This window comes from Podarcis gaigeae, assembly GCF_964106915.1.
Source record: "Podarcis gaigeae genome assembly, chromosome: 5".
In the NCBI taxonomy this organism is placed as follows: domain Eukaryota; kingdom Metazoa; phylum Chordata; class Lepidosauria; order Squamata; family Lacertidae; genus Podarcis; species Podarcis gaigeae.
Window position 1 is genome coordinate 92109617 of NC_139681.1, and position 17269 is coordinate 92126885.

Consider the following 17269-nt stretch of genomic DNA (forward strand, 5'->3'; position numbering starts at 1 on the left):
TTTTAAGAAATAAGTTACTTTATTTAACAGGTTGTTCAAGAGACAAATGCTGTAGCTTTTGGACCAACCACATTAAACATGGAGGTTCCTCAGTCTCTCTCCCCCACCCGCCCCAAGTAATCTCAAAGCAATGTGCCACGGCTGGGAATAAAAACCCCTCCACTGTGCAACCAGAAAGTCGTGGCGTGTCATGGCAAACAGGAGGCTGTTACCAAGGTTCTGCTTTCTCATTTCTTGCCATGAGTTGCTTTTGCTTAAATTTTTTTTTTTTAGAATGCATCAAGTTTGGGGTTGTTTTTTAAACAAAATAATTCATGAGAAAGTTTCACCATGACAACTGGGCCGGAACTTTATTGCCGCTGGTCTGTCAGAGGGATTTTTCTAGGTAGTTACAATTTAACTTACAGATTCTGATCACGTGACTGAAATAAAAGCCTTGATTCCCAAATATTTTCATGTAGCAAGGTATTTCTAGTTCTACATATTGGTATGTGTGTGTGTATATATATATATATATATATATATATATATAAAGATCAAATACGAGGGTTTGAATTTTGTTTAAGCATTCACTTTTTCTAATATTTGGCAAAAGAAAGTGATTTGTGAAGGGGAAGATTACTGCCAAGTTGAAGAGTGGGTTGATTTTATGAATACTATCAACCCAAAAAGGTTCACAACTTTTAATTTTTTTAAAAAAAAATCAACACACACATACAAATGGGCATAAAGTTTGGGCATTTTTCAGTCTCTCGAAGAGCTGGGCATTTACATTCAGAAGCAAGCCAACAATAAGCCAAACATCTCTTGCCACTGGACACAATCCAACCAAGCGCTGATTTGATAGCACACTTCCCACTGAAAAGAAAATTTGACCAGTTTGTGCCTGTTGAACTGAACACTCTTCTTAAAATTCAGAGAGGCGATCACACAAATAACCTTAGTTTCTCTGCTACTTAAGACAGCAATGCTTTATGTAATGCAGTTTTATAATTACACAGTAATTATAAATTGTGTAGTACCAAACTGATGGCAAAATCCATTTTGTTGAAAAGGCCTCAACATTGCAAAAGGAATTATCTTTAAAAAGAAACAAAAAACAGCACAGCATTTATGCCCCAACCTTCTCCACAGGGACAGAGTTAAGTACATCTCATTTGGGAAAAAAAAGAACACCAAAACACAAAAAATACACAGCATACATACATCAATGACTCATTCTGAAAAAACTGTACCCAAATTTTCTTAAGACCGAAAACAGCACACACACACCTTGTAGTTTTCATAATTCAAGTCTCCACTGATATTTACACGAGAGAAAAGAAACAATGCAAGCAGTAAAGCAATATATTTGACTTTGCAAACTCTGGCTTCTGAAGAAGGGATTCCCAATTTTTATCTAATGCTTTTCTTAAATTAACACAAGACTGAGCTTTACCAAAAGGGCACAGCTGGGAAAAAGGGAGGCCCCTTTCTCACAACTTCATACAGGTTTTAAAAAAGATAAAGCAATTTAATACTCAAGTATTTTCCCTAAAATCTTTTAGCATGTGCATAAGTGTTTTCTTTCTTTCTTTTTAATTTTATGGATAAATGAGAGAGGACACAATATGCCTAGCCTGAACTTTTCCTTTTTTTAAAGATTAGAAAAGGACTTCTAATATCGGATGGGAAAACAACTCATGTTTCCTCTGCGAAATGATTTCCAGAAAACAGCTTAGTATCGCTCGTGAAGTTACATGACATTATAGCCAGAAGGCGTTTCAAGTGCTGCTTTTGCCATGTAAAAACACAAGGACTAAAGCTGTGGCTCAAAAGGAAAAGCCAGAGTCTCTGAACTGGACACAAATGTAGAAGCAGATGAAGTGCGGTGGAGCCCAGTTCAGATGCAAAAGTTTCCCCGTTGCTTAGGCACTGGGGAAGACGGGGAGATCCCAGGGGCTCCCACTAATTCTCTCCCATGCCAGATCTCTCCCCATTCCTTTTATTAACCATGTTTAGTGTGGCACTTGAACCAAGATCAATACTGTAGTCAACTTTAACCAAGGTATGCAAACTAGCTCCTTCACTTAAGTTTCAAACTCTATCTTAAAAGCATTGGGGAGATGGGATTGCTACACACGGCTAAAAGGGAAGAGGGGTTCGTGAGCCCAAAGCGCACTCCCAGTTTCTCCACCATGGTTAAGCAAAACATTTCTTTCGCCTGACCCAGCCAAAGTTAAGCACCACCAAAGAGTCAACGATGCACTTAAGACTCTCCCACTAATAGTGCTTAACCCATTTGGCCGGATTATGCTAGTTATACTATGTACTTGCTTGGGAAAGATAAACTTGTGAACCCAGCAAGTCTGGAGCTCACACAAAGGCTTCACTTAAGCAGGAGAGCTCTTGTGCGAGCAATAACCTTGCGCAGGGATTTCTGTGGCCACGATTGCAAAAATGAATTGAGGCGTTCTTGCTTGCTCAAGGTGTCTATGTGCTAGAGCCTGGAAGAACTTTTGCTCGGAGTAGGAATCCCTCTGTTTTGACAACCACAGCGATTTGCGGTTAATATGGTAAGTTGCCTGTCACCAATGAAGGACGTGGACCATAATGTCAGTACCGCTAACATCATAAAAATTTTGTATTAATGGCTCAAACCATCAAGTATAGAAGAAAATGCGTATCACACTCATTGTTATACCCACGATCAAAAACCTCTGTTGGCCCTAATCAAGGATTATATGTATTGTGTAGCAAACATTATAAATTCAGTACTGTATTCAAGTTTTAACATTTCAGTAGAAGTTAATGGGGGCGGGAAAGATTTCCTGGACAAAGTGATGCTACAAAAAAATTTATTGGGTAACTAAGAGCAGTTGTGAGCAACTTATCACCCACATTCTAGGATGAATCCTGCTGGTCTTTCTATCGGAAAACTCGACCCCACTCTTGGAAGTTAGAAATAACAGGAGCCATGATACTTCACCCCAAGGATTGAGGGGTAATAGTAAGTGCCCCAATTCCATGAAGAAGGTGGACACCCCTGCCGCCCTGGAATGGTGTCATCCAAGTTAGCTGCAAGACAGTCTACTGAGGGCATGGTGGTGGAGAGGGTATCACTAATTTAGGTGGGCACAGGTATTCCAGGCCCTGCCTCTTTCTCTCTGCATGCATGGCATTGCAAAGAAACGCGGTGGTCAAGGCTGGAGTGCTGGCAGACAAGGGAAGCCACCAAGTGTTGGCAGGGGGCAGGGGGGACAGCAAGAAGCAAGAGGCAGAGACTTAGCAAGATTCACATGGCCCAGCTACTGAGGATCGGGGCCCTAAAGGATGGTTCACCTTTCAACATTAGGCACCCAGTGTTTCCGACTAGATTATTAAAATATGGATACTGTTGAGCGCCATATCTGTCCTGCGTTTCAGAGCGTTCACTGTTAGACACAACAGAACTTCAGTCAAGTACCTACATAGCTGGATAGCCCGATATTGGCGGGCAGAAAAGCCCAGACCTTTCGCCAGGGTATTTTTGACATTTGCTTTAGAACAAAGCAAAGAAACCCCTTGCCACTCACATAGACAATAGCTGTGAACGGACCAGATCCAACGAATCACTCTTTTAGGATATTCTCAGCAAAGTCTTTGCAGCTAGCCCAAAGGTGTGCTACTTGAAGCTTTCCTGAAACAGATTGCGATGCTGATCTGTGAAATTATTACGTCAAAAGATTTTGCTTGGTGAAGACAGCATGTGCCTTTAGGAGGAACAAGAAATAAAAAAAAATCCAAAAAGCATTTTAAGATTTATGGAAAGGATTAGGGTGCTTCATTTTTTAAAAAAGAAAAAGAATGATATCCACAATGCTGGAGTTTTCAAATGGGCAAGGCTGGCCCAGGCTAGATGAGAAGCCCAAACCACCCATCGTCTGATATGGTCCAAAGTAGATCCTTAAAGGTTTGACTCAACCCCCAGCCTTTATTTCTTGAGGATTGGTCTTCAGTCCTGTTCAGTCAGTCAGCAGAAATTGACTGTGCAATTTTCCCCCATGTTGTTTATTTTGTACAGACTATGTACATTCTAGAAGGTTCATTTAGCACTACACTGTCGTACTTTTTATTCCAGCAATTTGAGGGCGTGCAAATTCCACGAAGTCGTCAATAAGAACAGGCCATGCCCCTGGAAGAAAAGAGGGAGAGGGGTGGAATTATTAAGCTTGCAGAATGCCTTATCTGAAGAGTTGGGGACTATAATTTGCCCCCCTAGCTGTTACAAGAAAATGTCACCAGAAAATATTTAGCATTTTATGTGTTCCAAGCTCTTCACATGCATTGTTACCTCAGAACAGCCCTTCAATTTCGGCCAGTATTTTTATTTTAATCATTTAATAATAATTTTTAAAATCTTAAAATTTTTAATCCTGGGACAGCCACTCTTTGGACACAAACTTTTTAAAAAGTGAGAGCGATTAGTCAGAAAACTTCATACAAGGTTCTATAAGAGGGAATGCTAAGTTTTTTTCTTGGATATGCTAATTTTGGGATTTTTTAATACAATTTAAAAAAGAAAAGAAAGATCAGCATTCATAGAGCCACACACAGCACCCTGCTGCAGAAGGAGATCTTTGGATCAAGCAATGGGCCAGAAGGGTTATATTAAAAAAGCTTCGAAATGTGGGCAGAGTTCCTTTCGCTCCCTGCCAAGCAAGTGTAGCCTTACCCCTGCACAGCACAAAAGAGAAGTTTACAAGGCTTGTTCCCCCCTTGTTTTCTGCACTCCTCTTTATAGAGATGCTCCAAGCCTCTCTATCTGATCTATGAGAGTCTCTCCGAACCACCACCCATTGTCCTACTTCGCTCCTTTCATGGGGTGTTACGTCTGTCTGGATTGTGTTCTGAAAATGCCTCTGTCAGGACTGCCGCTAGGTCCCAGCTCACAGAGGACCAACGCCCAGTGGATGTTATATACAAAAGTCTTTATTAAAGTTTAGTTTCCATTTCCAAGCTCTGGGCGCGCAGACCCACGTCTCGACACTAGACCGGCTAAGTCCCCTCTGACTCACTGCTCCACCCACACCAGTTTAAGATTCTAGCTCGGCTCCACCTCCTACGCTGTTCTTTCCTTCGCTGGGTCCTTCTGCCCTCTGGGGTTCCCTCCTTCCTGGACTCCTCTGACGCTGAGCCTCCTGAGTCTTGCCCCTCCCTCCGGCGGGCTTTAGGACCTGGCTCCCTTTCCGGGCTCCCTGCTGTGCCGCGCTCCTGTACATTTGAACTTGGCGCGCGCGCCCAGCCGGTGACTTTCCTTCTGACCGTTTCCCCGCTTCCTGATGTGGGCGTTGCCAAACCTGACTCCTCTCCTCCCTCTGGTGGTGAGGACACTGGTCCCGACTCCTGGGACTCCCCCTCCCCACTGCGCTCTGGTGGAGAAGCTGGTCCTGATTTCCAACTGCTGCTCAGGGACTCCCCGCTAGCCCCTTCCTCCTGGGGCTTCCCCCCTGGAGCCCCCCTCGCTCTGGCCACCGGCGCTCCCTTCTGTGAGTCCTCCGATTCGCTAGAGAGGCTTGTGGAATAACTCTGGCCACTGTCACTGCCTGCGCCCCCCTCGTACTCCTCCTCCTCACTCTCCATTTGCTCCCCCTCCTGTGTCTCTCCTTCTGAACCCCTGACAGCCTTGTTTGCCTGGCCGGAGGGCAGAGCATGTGCAGGAGCTTGCCCACTATATGAAGGTACAGTTCACCTTCATTGTTCCATCTGCATCTACATCTGGTCCCACCCACTACTGGAAGGAAGGTGGCTAAGAAGGAAAGGCAGCCCTCAAACTGAACAAGATCCCCACCCCTGCTGTACACAGCTAGGAACTGTCTGTCGCCCCGCCATCTTGGTTTTCCCCTCATGCAGAAACAGGCAGCTCCTCGTTCGCACCCAAGGGACATGAAGAGAGCAAGTCTGGGGAGCTGAGCAAAACATTCAAGGGCAGGCAGAAAGGGAAGTCACACATGGTTGCTACTTCAGCCAATCAGACACGGAGGTGTGGCAGATTCAGTGGCGCGGGGGCCAACCCGGCAACCCAACTGAGCAGCGTAAGAGGAGAAACAACTCAATAGTGGAAACAACAACAGGTGCTCCTTCCTGCAGAGAGGCTGGCTTGCCAGAATTAGATTCGTGGTCACTATGAGGATGGCAATGACTAGAATTGTTGAAGTCCTGGATTCAGCTCGGTATACGCAAGAAATGAGCAGCTTTACTTTTCCAGAAACTGTTTTAATACCCACTGTGCCCCTTATGATATCAGGGATTTCCAGCAAATTGAAAATTATAGTAGGAGGGGAAGCCAACAGGAAAATATAGAAGGTCCAGGGCAAAAGCAGGATCACTTAGGGAGAGAAGCTTCTTGGGGACAGAGCACTCCACACAGGCCAAAGTGCCCCAAGAGGAACAAATAGCAACTTTACCTTCCTCGTCATAATTCGACATATCATCTGCGATCATCGCGCTGAAGTCTAGAAGAAGGTTCCAAGTGTCCTTTGGTATAGATCTTTTATGATGTTCCTGTTTGAGGGAAATCAGAGTGTGAAAAGCATTAGCTACACATGACAACCCTGGAAGGGCCAGAGGAAAGGCTTTGTCTTAATGGAAGAGCATGAAGAATGTCCCAGTTTCAATCTCCAGCTGAGAGGCCCTTAGGACTGGCTATGAATTCTGTTCATAGGGAGCTACTGCCAATAAGAACAGACAGGGCTAGTGGCTCAAGATGCAAAACCTGCAGCACCACTGCATGTTCACATATGACCTGTGAAGTCAAACACAGCCCATCAACCAGGCCCGTTTTTGCAGCAAAGCCAGTCAGGTGCCTTACACAGCTGCAAGTCCCACAGGCTTTAGAACCATGATGGGTCAGGGGGTAACCCCCAAAATAATTCTGTAAGAGATATCCAAAATAATCCATTTTTAAAAGAATGCCATTTGGGATTTCTACTTTTGGTTGTCATCCCAACACCCTCTTTCTTCAAGTTTTAAAATCAAACAAGGTTTTGGGGCAAGGAAAGCTGCCGGTTATCTACAAAGTGGATTTGGGTGGTGGGCCGCTAGCTAGCTGACCAATGCCACGTGCGGCAAAGATTGTTGATCTGGGTCCCGTAGGGAAGAGTCAGGCTGCAGAACCTCCCAGAACTGGGCACTTAGTCATTACTAATGAGGCAATCCATACTTGCGCTTACCAATAAAAATTTGTTCCACAAGTCTAGGAATTTAAATCGTCCATGAAGTACTAAATTCCAGTAGGCGATGGCCATTTCTAAGTCTGCAACATTAAAGAAAACAGGTAATTAAATAAGTAATTGAGGCTTTCCCCCTCCCCGCTTGTCCAGACACACCTGTTCGGGAAATGCACAGTAAAAGTGAGGGTTGCAAAGAACACTCTCTTAGTACAGTAACACTTAAGAGTGTTTTGGGATCTTGGGCTGTGGAATGAGTGCTTCTCCAGATGTGGCTGGGCTCCAATTCCTGTTTGTCCCAGCCAGCCTGGCCAATGGTCAGGGATGATGGAAGTCATAGTCCAGCCACATCCGGAAGGCCCAAGGCTTCCCAGTCATGATCCTGGGTATCCGCCCTTTCCTCAAGATATTAAAGGCAGGGTGCAGGCAGGAGTTTGCCCATGTTCAATGCGGCATCACCTTCTCTCTCCCTCCCCCTGGACAGCTTTGCACGCTGTGACAAAGATTGCTTCCTAAACTGTAAAGGGTAAAGGGTAAAGGGACCCCTGACCATTAGGTCCAGTCATGACTGACTCTGGGGTTGCGGCGCTCATTGCGCTTTATTGGCTGAGGGAGCCAACATACAGCTTCCGGGTCATGTGGCCAGCATGACAAAGCCGCTTGTGGCGAACCAAAGCAGCGCACGGAAACGCCGTTTACCTTCCCACCAGAGCAGTACCTATTTATCTACTTGACGTGCTTTCGAACTGCTAGGTTGGCAGGAGCAGGGACCGAGCAACGGGAGCTCACCCCGTCATTGCGGGTATTCGAACCGCTGACCTTCTGATCGGCAAGTCCTAGGCTCTGTGGTTTAACCCACAGTGCCATCTGCGTCCCTCCTAAACTATACCAAGTTTCAAATACAGCTTATTTGTTATAATTCTTACAATTCCCTGTCAATTGAAAATGCTTTTGGAAAAGAGAACTTAGAAACACTACTGAACACACCAAACTTATCGGCAGTCCTCCAGTGCGCAAGCATGCCAACGTATCAGAACACTTTTCCAAGAAGATACGTTTGCTTAGGGAAGCTTACTGGGGTAATCTCAATGTGTAAACACCACTTTGGAGGCAAGGGGTGTTTCCTCTCATCACATTCAGCTGTAGCCCAATAATGAACCCTGACTTGTACAAGGAAATACTGGCATACATACCTAAACCTTTTTGTCCCGGATTCTTTGCGAAGTTGAAGGTAAACTGATAAAAATCCTTAAATCTTCCTGGCTCTTTCAATTCTTGTTCCATTTTTGGAAGCTGGGCCTTTAGTTTTTCTATGCTGTCACATCTGTTGTTGGGTTTATTTATTTGGTTTAAAAAACAAACACAAAAGTTTATCTGTGCATTAGTTTAGGATCATGTTCTAAATACTTTGTAAAATGGCATTACTAAATAGTTGTTTTAACAAAAAAAAGTGATGTCACATATATATAGTCTGATCATTCCTGAAGTTCTCTTTTCTATTAAGCGGTGCTGAAAATACATTATCACCAAAACATTTGCGGAACTTTCCTGGGAGGCAGAGGCTGAGGCCACCTCTCCAAGAAATACAAGAAACCCCCTTTGGGCACCAACTCCTCTTCTGTTCAAATCTATGCATACGATTACAGCGGCAAACACCAGCAAAGAAGAATCAAGCAAAATACCACAGCTGGGAAGGGGCAACATTTGAAAACAGGCTGTTTAATCTCAACAATCTGGCAGATGGTGAGTTGTTCTTGTGAACAGACAAGGTCTCAAAGAAATGCATTATCAGGAGCGCAAAGAATGCCATGCTCAAATACACCATCTGTGCTCCCTCATACCTCAATCGAACCTTGCATCGACATGCTTATTGGCATTTGGAAGACAAAACATTGAGCAAATGTATGTATCAGATAGTTTGAATGCCTTGTAGCTGAAAATTTGCATGGAGCATTTTGTTTTAAATTTCAGCATATGGCCCAGACCTATATTTTTACTGAGTTGAAAGTAGCAGTATGTATGATTTCCTAGGAGCTTCATGGGGACTGAGGGAGCTGCCAGGAGCCCTTTGCATGGCATTGAAAGGAGCCCAGAGATGCCACTGCAAAGCTGCACCTGAGACTGGCACTGGGAAATCAAGTGTGTGTGTGTGTGTGTGTGTGTGTGTGTGTGTGTGAAATAAATTGTGTTCATTCATCGAGACACTAATACATAATACACATTCCTCCACCAGATAAGAGTTTGAATGGCTCTTCCCGAGTTATGTAAGATTCTGCTTCAAGCATGGAAGTACAAACCTTTCCATGCACAGAATAGCATGGCCCGCCTACTTTCATAGAGTTGTTGAGCACTTACCCTAGTTCTGTCATCCCATCCATGAATTCCGTTTTTAAAAATTCACATTGCGTCGCAGCTCTGAACTTCCAGGCAATGATCAATACACTAATACTGGCAGGGTCAAGCGCAAGGTCATCACAAAACTGCTGTATGCCATCTATGCCAATTTTATTCTCATCTTGAGGATCTTGGAGTATAAGAGAGAAACAAAATAAAATGAATGGAAGTCCCCGTCTTTTTGAAACCATTTCTAATAAAAGGTATGGCGGCCAAGCACTCGTTCAAGAACCTGCTTCCTAAGGCCATTAAATGCTGTCAGCTGCTACACAGCATTCACTTTTATGCACTGTTTTAAGTGTGTTCCCTCTGCAAACCTCATTTTACCTGCAATCACAATTGCATTGGAAGGTGGGTCACTTATTCTCATTTCAAGAAAGAGAGCATGACTCAACCCAATGTGCTCCCTGAAGGACTGGATTTTACCTCTGCGAAGAGGAGTTAAAATGCAGTCCAGGACAAAAGATTCTCGGGAGAAGGAAAAGGAAGGCTTTCCTGTGTCTCAGGGTTGATAAGATGGCTTGACAAATGATTGCCTGGGAGGATGAGAACAAACTGGGCAACCCAGATTCTCTGCCAGTAAGTCTAGCAGCATGACGGCAAGAACAAGCATCTGTGTAGCAATCGGAAGGAAGACCCAGGTCCAGATCTACTTCCAGCCATGACGCTCACCTTAAGACCATCTATCAGTCTAACCCACCTCACATGGTTGTTGCAAGGATACAATGTAGGATGGTGGGGGAATGTTTCCCACCCTGAGCTGCCAAGAGGAAGGGTAGGATAAAAATATCATAAATAAAGGGTAGCCTTTGTTGTAATGCTTATAGGGCACTGCGTTCTTGGTCTGTTCTGGCCACAGCTGAAACTCAAGTTTCTGGCCTGGATTCCAAATGGAATCTATTGCCAGCAAAATGATGCATTTAACACACCTTTTTAAAAGAAAAAGAAAAACTGCACTATACTTACCTTTATATCTATTATATAGCTGTTCTAACTTCTTTCTGTCCAATGATCCTTTAACATTTTCTCGTATATACAGTTCAGGATTTTGGAAAAAGTTATCTGTTGCAACATCTAGCTTCCAGTCGTTCTGAGACAGGCAATTCACTGCGGTCTTTTCGCTGGACTGTGTGAAGATCATAAACTGTCGAACTTTATCTTTCTGTGATGACTTCAGCTTGTTCTAGAAAAGTATCAGAAAACACAAGAACAGTGAGATCTCCCATGTGCTTACCTGAGGAGGAATATCCAACTTCAACCTGTAGCTCAAAAGGTCCACTTTCCTCAAGTGAATGGTACCTGATAGAGAATTAAGGTGGACATACAGAAAGTCTACCTGTAGTTTTCAACTCCTTCTAATTAAGAATTTAATTCCAAGCTCAATGGTGCCCAAAGCAGCTCACAAGTTCAACAAACAAGCTATGCAACAGAATCAAGGATAAAACATTGTGTGAGGGCTCTCCTTTCTACTTGAGACAACCAGCAACTTGGCTCATGGATGTGTCCCGCTCTTTTGTGATAGGGAGGATGTAGCAGCCACAGAAACACTCATGGCAAATCCTTTAAACCAGTGGTTTTCAACCTGTGGATCTCCTGATGTTGTTGGACTACAACTCCCATAATCCCTGACCACTGGTCATGCTGGCTAGGAATTATGGGAGTTGTAGTCTGACAACATCGGGGACCCACAGGTTGAGAACCACGGCTCTAAATGTTCCACAGAAAGCACATTACAGGGCTTAGGAGGGGACAACAGCTGTGACACAAAGAGACACACATGCATCCAAATATGTCAGTTTCCAGGAGAATGGTTAGAAGGGAAACCTGCACAACAGGTTTCAGCACTACGCAGACACTACTGGCAGGTTTCCTATAAACTGTTCTCATACCAAATCCCCCAAACTACTGGCTGAACTTGGGGAAGAAGTGTTGTATAAGAGCTATGTGAGGTTGCAAGGAAAATGCAAAAATGCAGGAGCATGCAGGAGGCATATGCGTATGTCCCTTTAGATCACAGCCTATACCTTCCCTGAAGCCTTATTGCTAACAGCCTGCCACAATCTTCAGTATTGCAAACTGTTGGTGTATTTGCTGCATTATCACACAACAATTAATTTGGCTTCCTGACTAATGGAGATTCATAGCCAGTAAACAAGGCCATACGATAGCATCATCTGATGGAGAAACTACACCAAACAGTCACATGATAAAGCAAGTGGTTTCAGACATTACGACTGTGATAAGAATCCACATCTATCTATGGTTACCTATTTCCCCCTGGCTTAAGAAGGCAAGTATAAAAGCCACAAATGGTACAAACAGAATATAGCTTCACTGAATTTCTATCCATGTCTCTCAGCTTATACAAAGATGCTATATTACAAGTTTATTTATAGGCATTCCTATTTTAATTGCTTCTGTACATAAAAAAACAATTATAGTGTTTCTATCTTGTATTGTTGGTTTATTTGAAGAGATTCTCCCTTGCTTTTTTATCAATAAATATTCAAGGTGGCTAACAAGACAAACATGCATACAACAAAGTATACAAGTTCAATAAACAAACAAACAAGCTTTGCATCCCAGCCGCAGCAAATTTTAACAAAGGAAGTTGAAAAATACAATTCCATAATTCTGTCTACACAAATTTTAAAAATGGCAGGTTGTTTACTTTTTCCCTTTGACAAACATGTGATAAGATAAAGGAGCACAACCTACTTGCTGGCTGTTCAGTGAGGCTGGGAACTCAGCCCTCAACAATGGCCATAAGGCACCTTAGCACAGCTTTAAGGAAGTGACATTTTGGCGTGCTACCTCAACACGCTTAAGGAAACTTCTTGGAGTGGAACTACATATAACAGGTGTGTTGCTGTTAAAAAAAGAAAAAAGAAGGAAGGAAGGACCTCCCTGTTAAAGTCTCTCCACTCCACTCCCCACAATAGTGTTCATCAGCACTTAGCCATGTTGTGATGTCACTGTGTTGTGTATTTCCCCATCCCTGTCATTTAAGGGGTGGAGCACAGGCAGAGAAATGTGTTGCATGCCGACATTATGATGTGGCAGGTTACAAGGGAGAAAGGACAGTGCCGTTTTGAACAGCAACTCCATGTCACTCAGCACTTCAGTACCTGTGAAACACTTTCAATGGAGCTACATTTCTTTAAATATAAGTGAACAATCCCAAAACGCAGTATCATGAGCAGGTGTTGAGGACAACAGAGCAGTAATCATCGCCCCCATACTGCGACCAAACTGCTGTTGCTGATGTGCCTATATGGCACTGGGCTGATGCCAGAATGAACTTTTAAGCTCTCTGGTTTTCTTACAACGCTCTGGGAGGCTCTCGCAAGATCTCCAACGGCCCCACAAGATCTTGTAAAATCCAACCAGAGAGTGGGAATTTTAAAGCTCTCTTCCCTGCTTGAGGGCAAAGACCATTTGGCACACTGGCTCCAGAAGGTAAGACTGTTCATGCGCTTTTACGTCTATGCACCAACCCCAGAACATAACCTCTGCGCAAAAGGAGTTCCCCAATTTGGGGGCTGCTACAAAGAAAGTCCTTCCCTGGGCTGCCATTCCTCTCAATCCTGAGGGTGGTGAAACTACCAAGAAAAGCCCCTCTGGATGAAGGCAGTGTGTGTGTGTGTGTGTGTGTGTGTGTGTGTGTGTGTACACACACACATACACAGTGGTACCTTGGGATGCAAACGGGATCTGTTCCGGAGCCCCATTTGCATCCCGAACGGACCGTAAGACGCGACAGCACGTCTGCGCATGTCGCCACTTCTGCGCATGCGTGACATCATTTTGACCATCTGTGCATGCGCGAGTGGCGAAACCCGGAAGTAACGTACTCTGTTACTTCCGGGTCGCCGCGGAGCGCGACCCAAAAATACTTATCCTGAAGTGTTTTTATCCCGAGGTATGACTCTGTGTGTGTGTGTGTGTGTGTGTGTGTGTGTGTGTATATATATATATATTCTCATTCATATATCTGGGGCCTAGTTCACACACTGGCAACCAGTGCAGCTGTTTTAAAATAGGGTTTATATGACATCTAAGAGGAAGCCTGGCCAGTAATCTGGTTGCCACATTTTGAACCAGCTAAAGTTTCTAAATTGTTTTCAAGGGCTGCCTGCAGTAAAATGCATTGCAACAGTATAATCCAGAGGTTACCAGAAGGTGCAATAGAGTGGCCAAGTCATCTCTATCCACGAGGGGCAAAACAGTCAGAGTTGGAAAAAGGCACATCTGAGCCTCCAGTGACAGTGTTAGATCCAGGAACACCCCCAAGCTACAGGTCTGCACCTTTCAGATGACTGCAATCCCATCAAAAATAGGCCATCTTCCACACTCAAGAACTCGGAACACAGAACAGCACCTCTATTTTTTCAAGATTCAGCTTCAATTTAGTGGCCCACATTTACTGAAGAACACCAACTTATGATAGCAAGAACAAACTTGGAACCTAATTATATATCCAAACATTTCAAGTCCAGATGACATATGCAATCATTTTCTAGTTCTTTAGCCCAACTATTTATAGAGAGAGGAAGGTGGCCCACACCTCTTGAGAAACTTATTACAGTATAAATATGCCTTGCCACAGCTTATATTTAGACTGGATAAGTGCTCCATTGTGTTAGTCTCCTCACAGGAAGTTGGGTGTTGATTTGTCCAAAGGCAATAAATTAGTTTTAAGGAGAAAACATCCTGGGTGTGTGTGCTGTGAGGCCAAAGTTAAATGCACTCAAAGCACCTTGAGTAGTTCAGGAGCCTCGGTACACTCACTGTATTTCCTGAAGAATCTTGCATGATGTTTTCCTGAAGCCTGTGCAATGTGGCAGAGGAAGCCAGTAGTTAGAAGTTCTCAAACCACTTAACAGGCTAAAGTACCTGAAAGAACCTCAGAAGCCCACTAATCAACTAAATTTATGTAAACTAAATTACCGTGGCTACAATTTTCAAGCGACTTATTATGGAACAATCCCATTAACTTGAAAAAAATTTGAAAAATAATTTTACCTAGAAAATCATTTTTTAAAATCTATTCCTCTTCTGTTTGCCTTTTAGTAAGGATTTCTAATGGCAAAAAAAGAAGGTATAGAAACTGAAGCCTTTCAGCATGATGTTTAAAATCTAGCCTAAAAGGTAAATACAGATGACTGCACCTTACAACCCTATTCTAACAAACAGATCTGAAGCTGCCCTGTGATCCTCGGATGAACGGCAGTATTTAAATTTAATAAATAATAGCAGCAACAACAACAACCTGGAAGTAAGAGCTACCAATCTAAATGAGGCAGACTCCTAAAGTAAGTGTGCATATGATTGTCGTCTTAAAATGCTTTCCCCATGAAATAAGAGGGGATTACATCTGAATAAATATGGTTGAAATGGTTTCCTTGCCTCATAAGCAAGAAAAAATGTGTAACACAGAGAAACATAAATGAAATATGCATTCACAAGCAGTCTTGTGGCATTTTAAAGACTAACAGATTTCTATGGTCTTAAGCTTTTGTGAACTGGATCTCATTCCAACAGATGCATAAAAGATTACTCAGCAGTTACCTGAGATTATTCCTCAGATATATATAGTATATAGTATGTATCCAATGTTGTCCTTACATTCATGGAAAGCTTTTTGATTCAGTAAAGCTTTCTGTGAATGAAAGAGGTAAGAAGGCATGGGGGGGGGAATCCCCCCTTCTCTGTGCTGCCTCTGCATATCCCGCTCCTCTAAATAGCATGAATACTGGCACAGGGGGACTGCAAAGAACAGAAGGACAGCATGTGATGCAATCATTCACATTCACATTCATACACACACACACACACACACACACACACACAGAGAGAGAGAGAGTCAAAAAGTCATGATATCCAAGTGACAGCATAGCAACAGGTCTGCAAACTGTTCACAACAGCAGTCAGTGGTGGTACTATTCAATATCTTTAGAGGTGCACTATGCTAATTTAACATCTGGAGTGGGAAGGAAAGTTGTAGTCCAGTCAAGCTTAAATCAACCTGAACCGAATTTGCTCATAAACTGTAGTGCATCAATTTCAAACCGGAGCCTCACTTTGGAGTCTTCTGTTGAAATGTGGCGATTTTGAGGTGAGCAATAGATTCTCTCCCACTACCTTCTGAACACTTCCATTTTTCAGTATCGTTTTTCCTTCTGTCTCTATTTTCCCCTTTTTTTGGCATCTACCTGTTTCTTTGACGTGAATAACAAAAAGGCATTAATGAGAGGTGATGGCACATTCACATTGCAGGATGAGCAAGCAAGCAATCAAGCCCCTAAGGGGAATTACTGGCTCTAGGTCCTGCAATAGCACCACCTGACACAATACAGGAACAGAGTTGGCATCTGGGTTCATAGCAGGGCTCAGCCCCTTTGTCTGAGCTTCTATCAGGCAGCCAGTTGTTGCAAGTGAGCAACCGCTGGGTTATGGAGCTGTCCATTGGCAAAATGGGCCTTTCCATAGGTCATTTATGTCACTCTGAAGCAGTTTTTGGCTGGGGGCCGCAGAGGGCAACATGCACATTTCCTCCACTTTCTCTTCCAGGTCCTGTCCTGTAGTGAGCGGCAACTCCTGGGCACCAGCCTCATGACGTGCTGCAGATTTAACAATGCCTGCCAGAAGGCAGAGCTGGAGGACAAAGTGCCAGGATGCCACCCCTGCTGCCAGTTAAGGACAACCACCATGCAGCTGCTGCTGCTGCCCACGGACGCTTTCGCAGGGTTTAAAACTGTCTTTTGAGGTGCCACGAGGCACTTAGGGGAGCTTCTGCTGAAACCAGGCTAACCCCAACTAACCCTCTCTGGAGTACCCGCCTGCTTGCATGCACATGTGCACACACACCGCAACAAAAGAGGGGTCTGCACAAAACGCAACTGCAAGCAGAGATAGGTGCAGCATGCAAAGAGAGAGAGGGGGAGAGAGATGCTTCCCCCAGGTTGGAGAGAGAGAGAGGGGAAAGGAAAAAGAAAAAAACGAAACAAGGAAGAGGAGGCCCAGGCACCCAAGATCAAGCAGCACCCAAATGCCCAGGGGGTTTTTCTCCCCCTACCAGTCATCCCACCAGTCCTCCAAGGTGTGTTTTTTTTTTGGGGGGGGGGAGAAAAATAACCCTAAACCTTCCTGATACATCATATACAGAAACCCCTGAAGCCCAGCAAACCCTTTGGAGCCCCTCCATACACCCCAACGGGGCACCCCCAAATCCCCCCACTTCAGCTCCCTGAGGGGGGTGGGAAGTGGATTTCCACACAAGGGCCCACCCCCAGCCCCTATATCTCAAAGCCCCCCCCCCCCTCAGCATAAGCGGCTTGTGGGAAGTGGGTGAGGGCCGGGCTGCTTCTCACCGGCGCCGAGCCCCCCCCCCCAACCCCTGCACCCCCGACTCTCTCTCTCCCCCCCCCCCACCCCCGACTAGGCCCCGCGTTGCCAGGCGATGGCGGCGCTTCCTCCCTCCGCCCGCTCTCCCTCCCCGCCGGGGCCGAAGGGCCTCACCATGGTGGGGGCTGCGCGCGGGCCTCTCTCCCCTCCCGGGCCGGCTGAGGCGGACACTGAGGAGGCGGGAGGAGGGTCGGTGGCGGCGGCGGCGGCGGCGGCTCCCGGGGCTCCTCCTCGCGGGCCCTGCCTTCCGCCGCCGACCCGCTCATGCGCACTGCGGCGGG

General features: G+C 44.8%; 1 protein-coding gene across 1 annotated transcript; it reads right to left on the reverse strand.

The window, feature by feature from the left end:
- Positions 1-17269, reverse strand: DCUN1D1 (defective in cullin neddylation 1 domain containing 1). The gene is given in 9 exon segments (XM_083739916.1): positions 1-4153; positions 6426-6522; positions 7191-7273; positions 8381-8511; positions 9543-9711; positions 10548-10764; positions 17103-17124; positions 17126-17178; positions 17180-17269. Coding segments are annotated over 9 exon segments (927 nt in total). The 5' UTR covers positions 17255-17269; the 3' UTR covers positions 1-4073.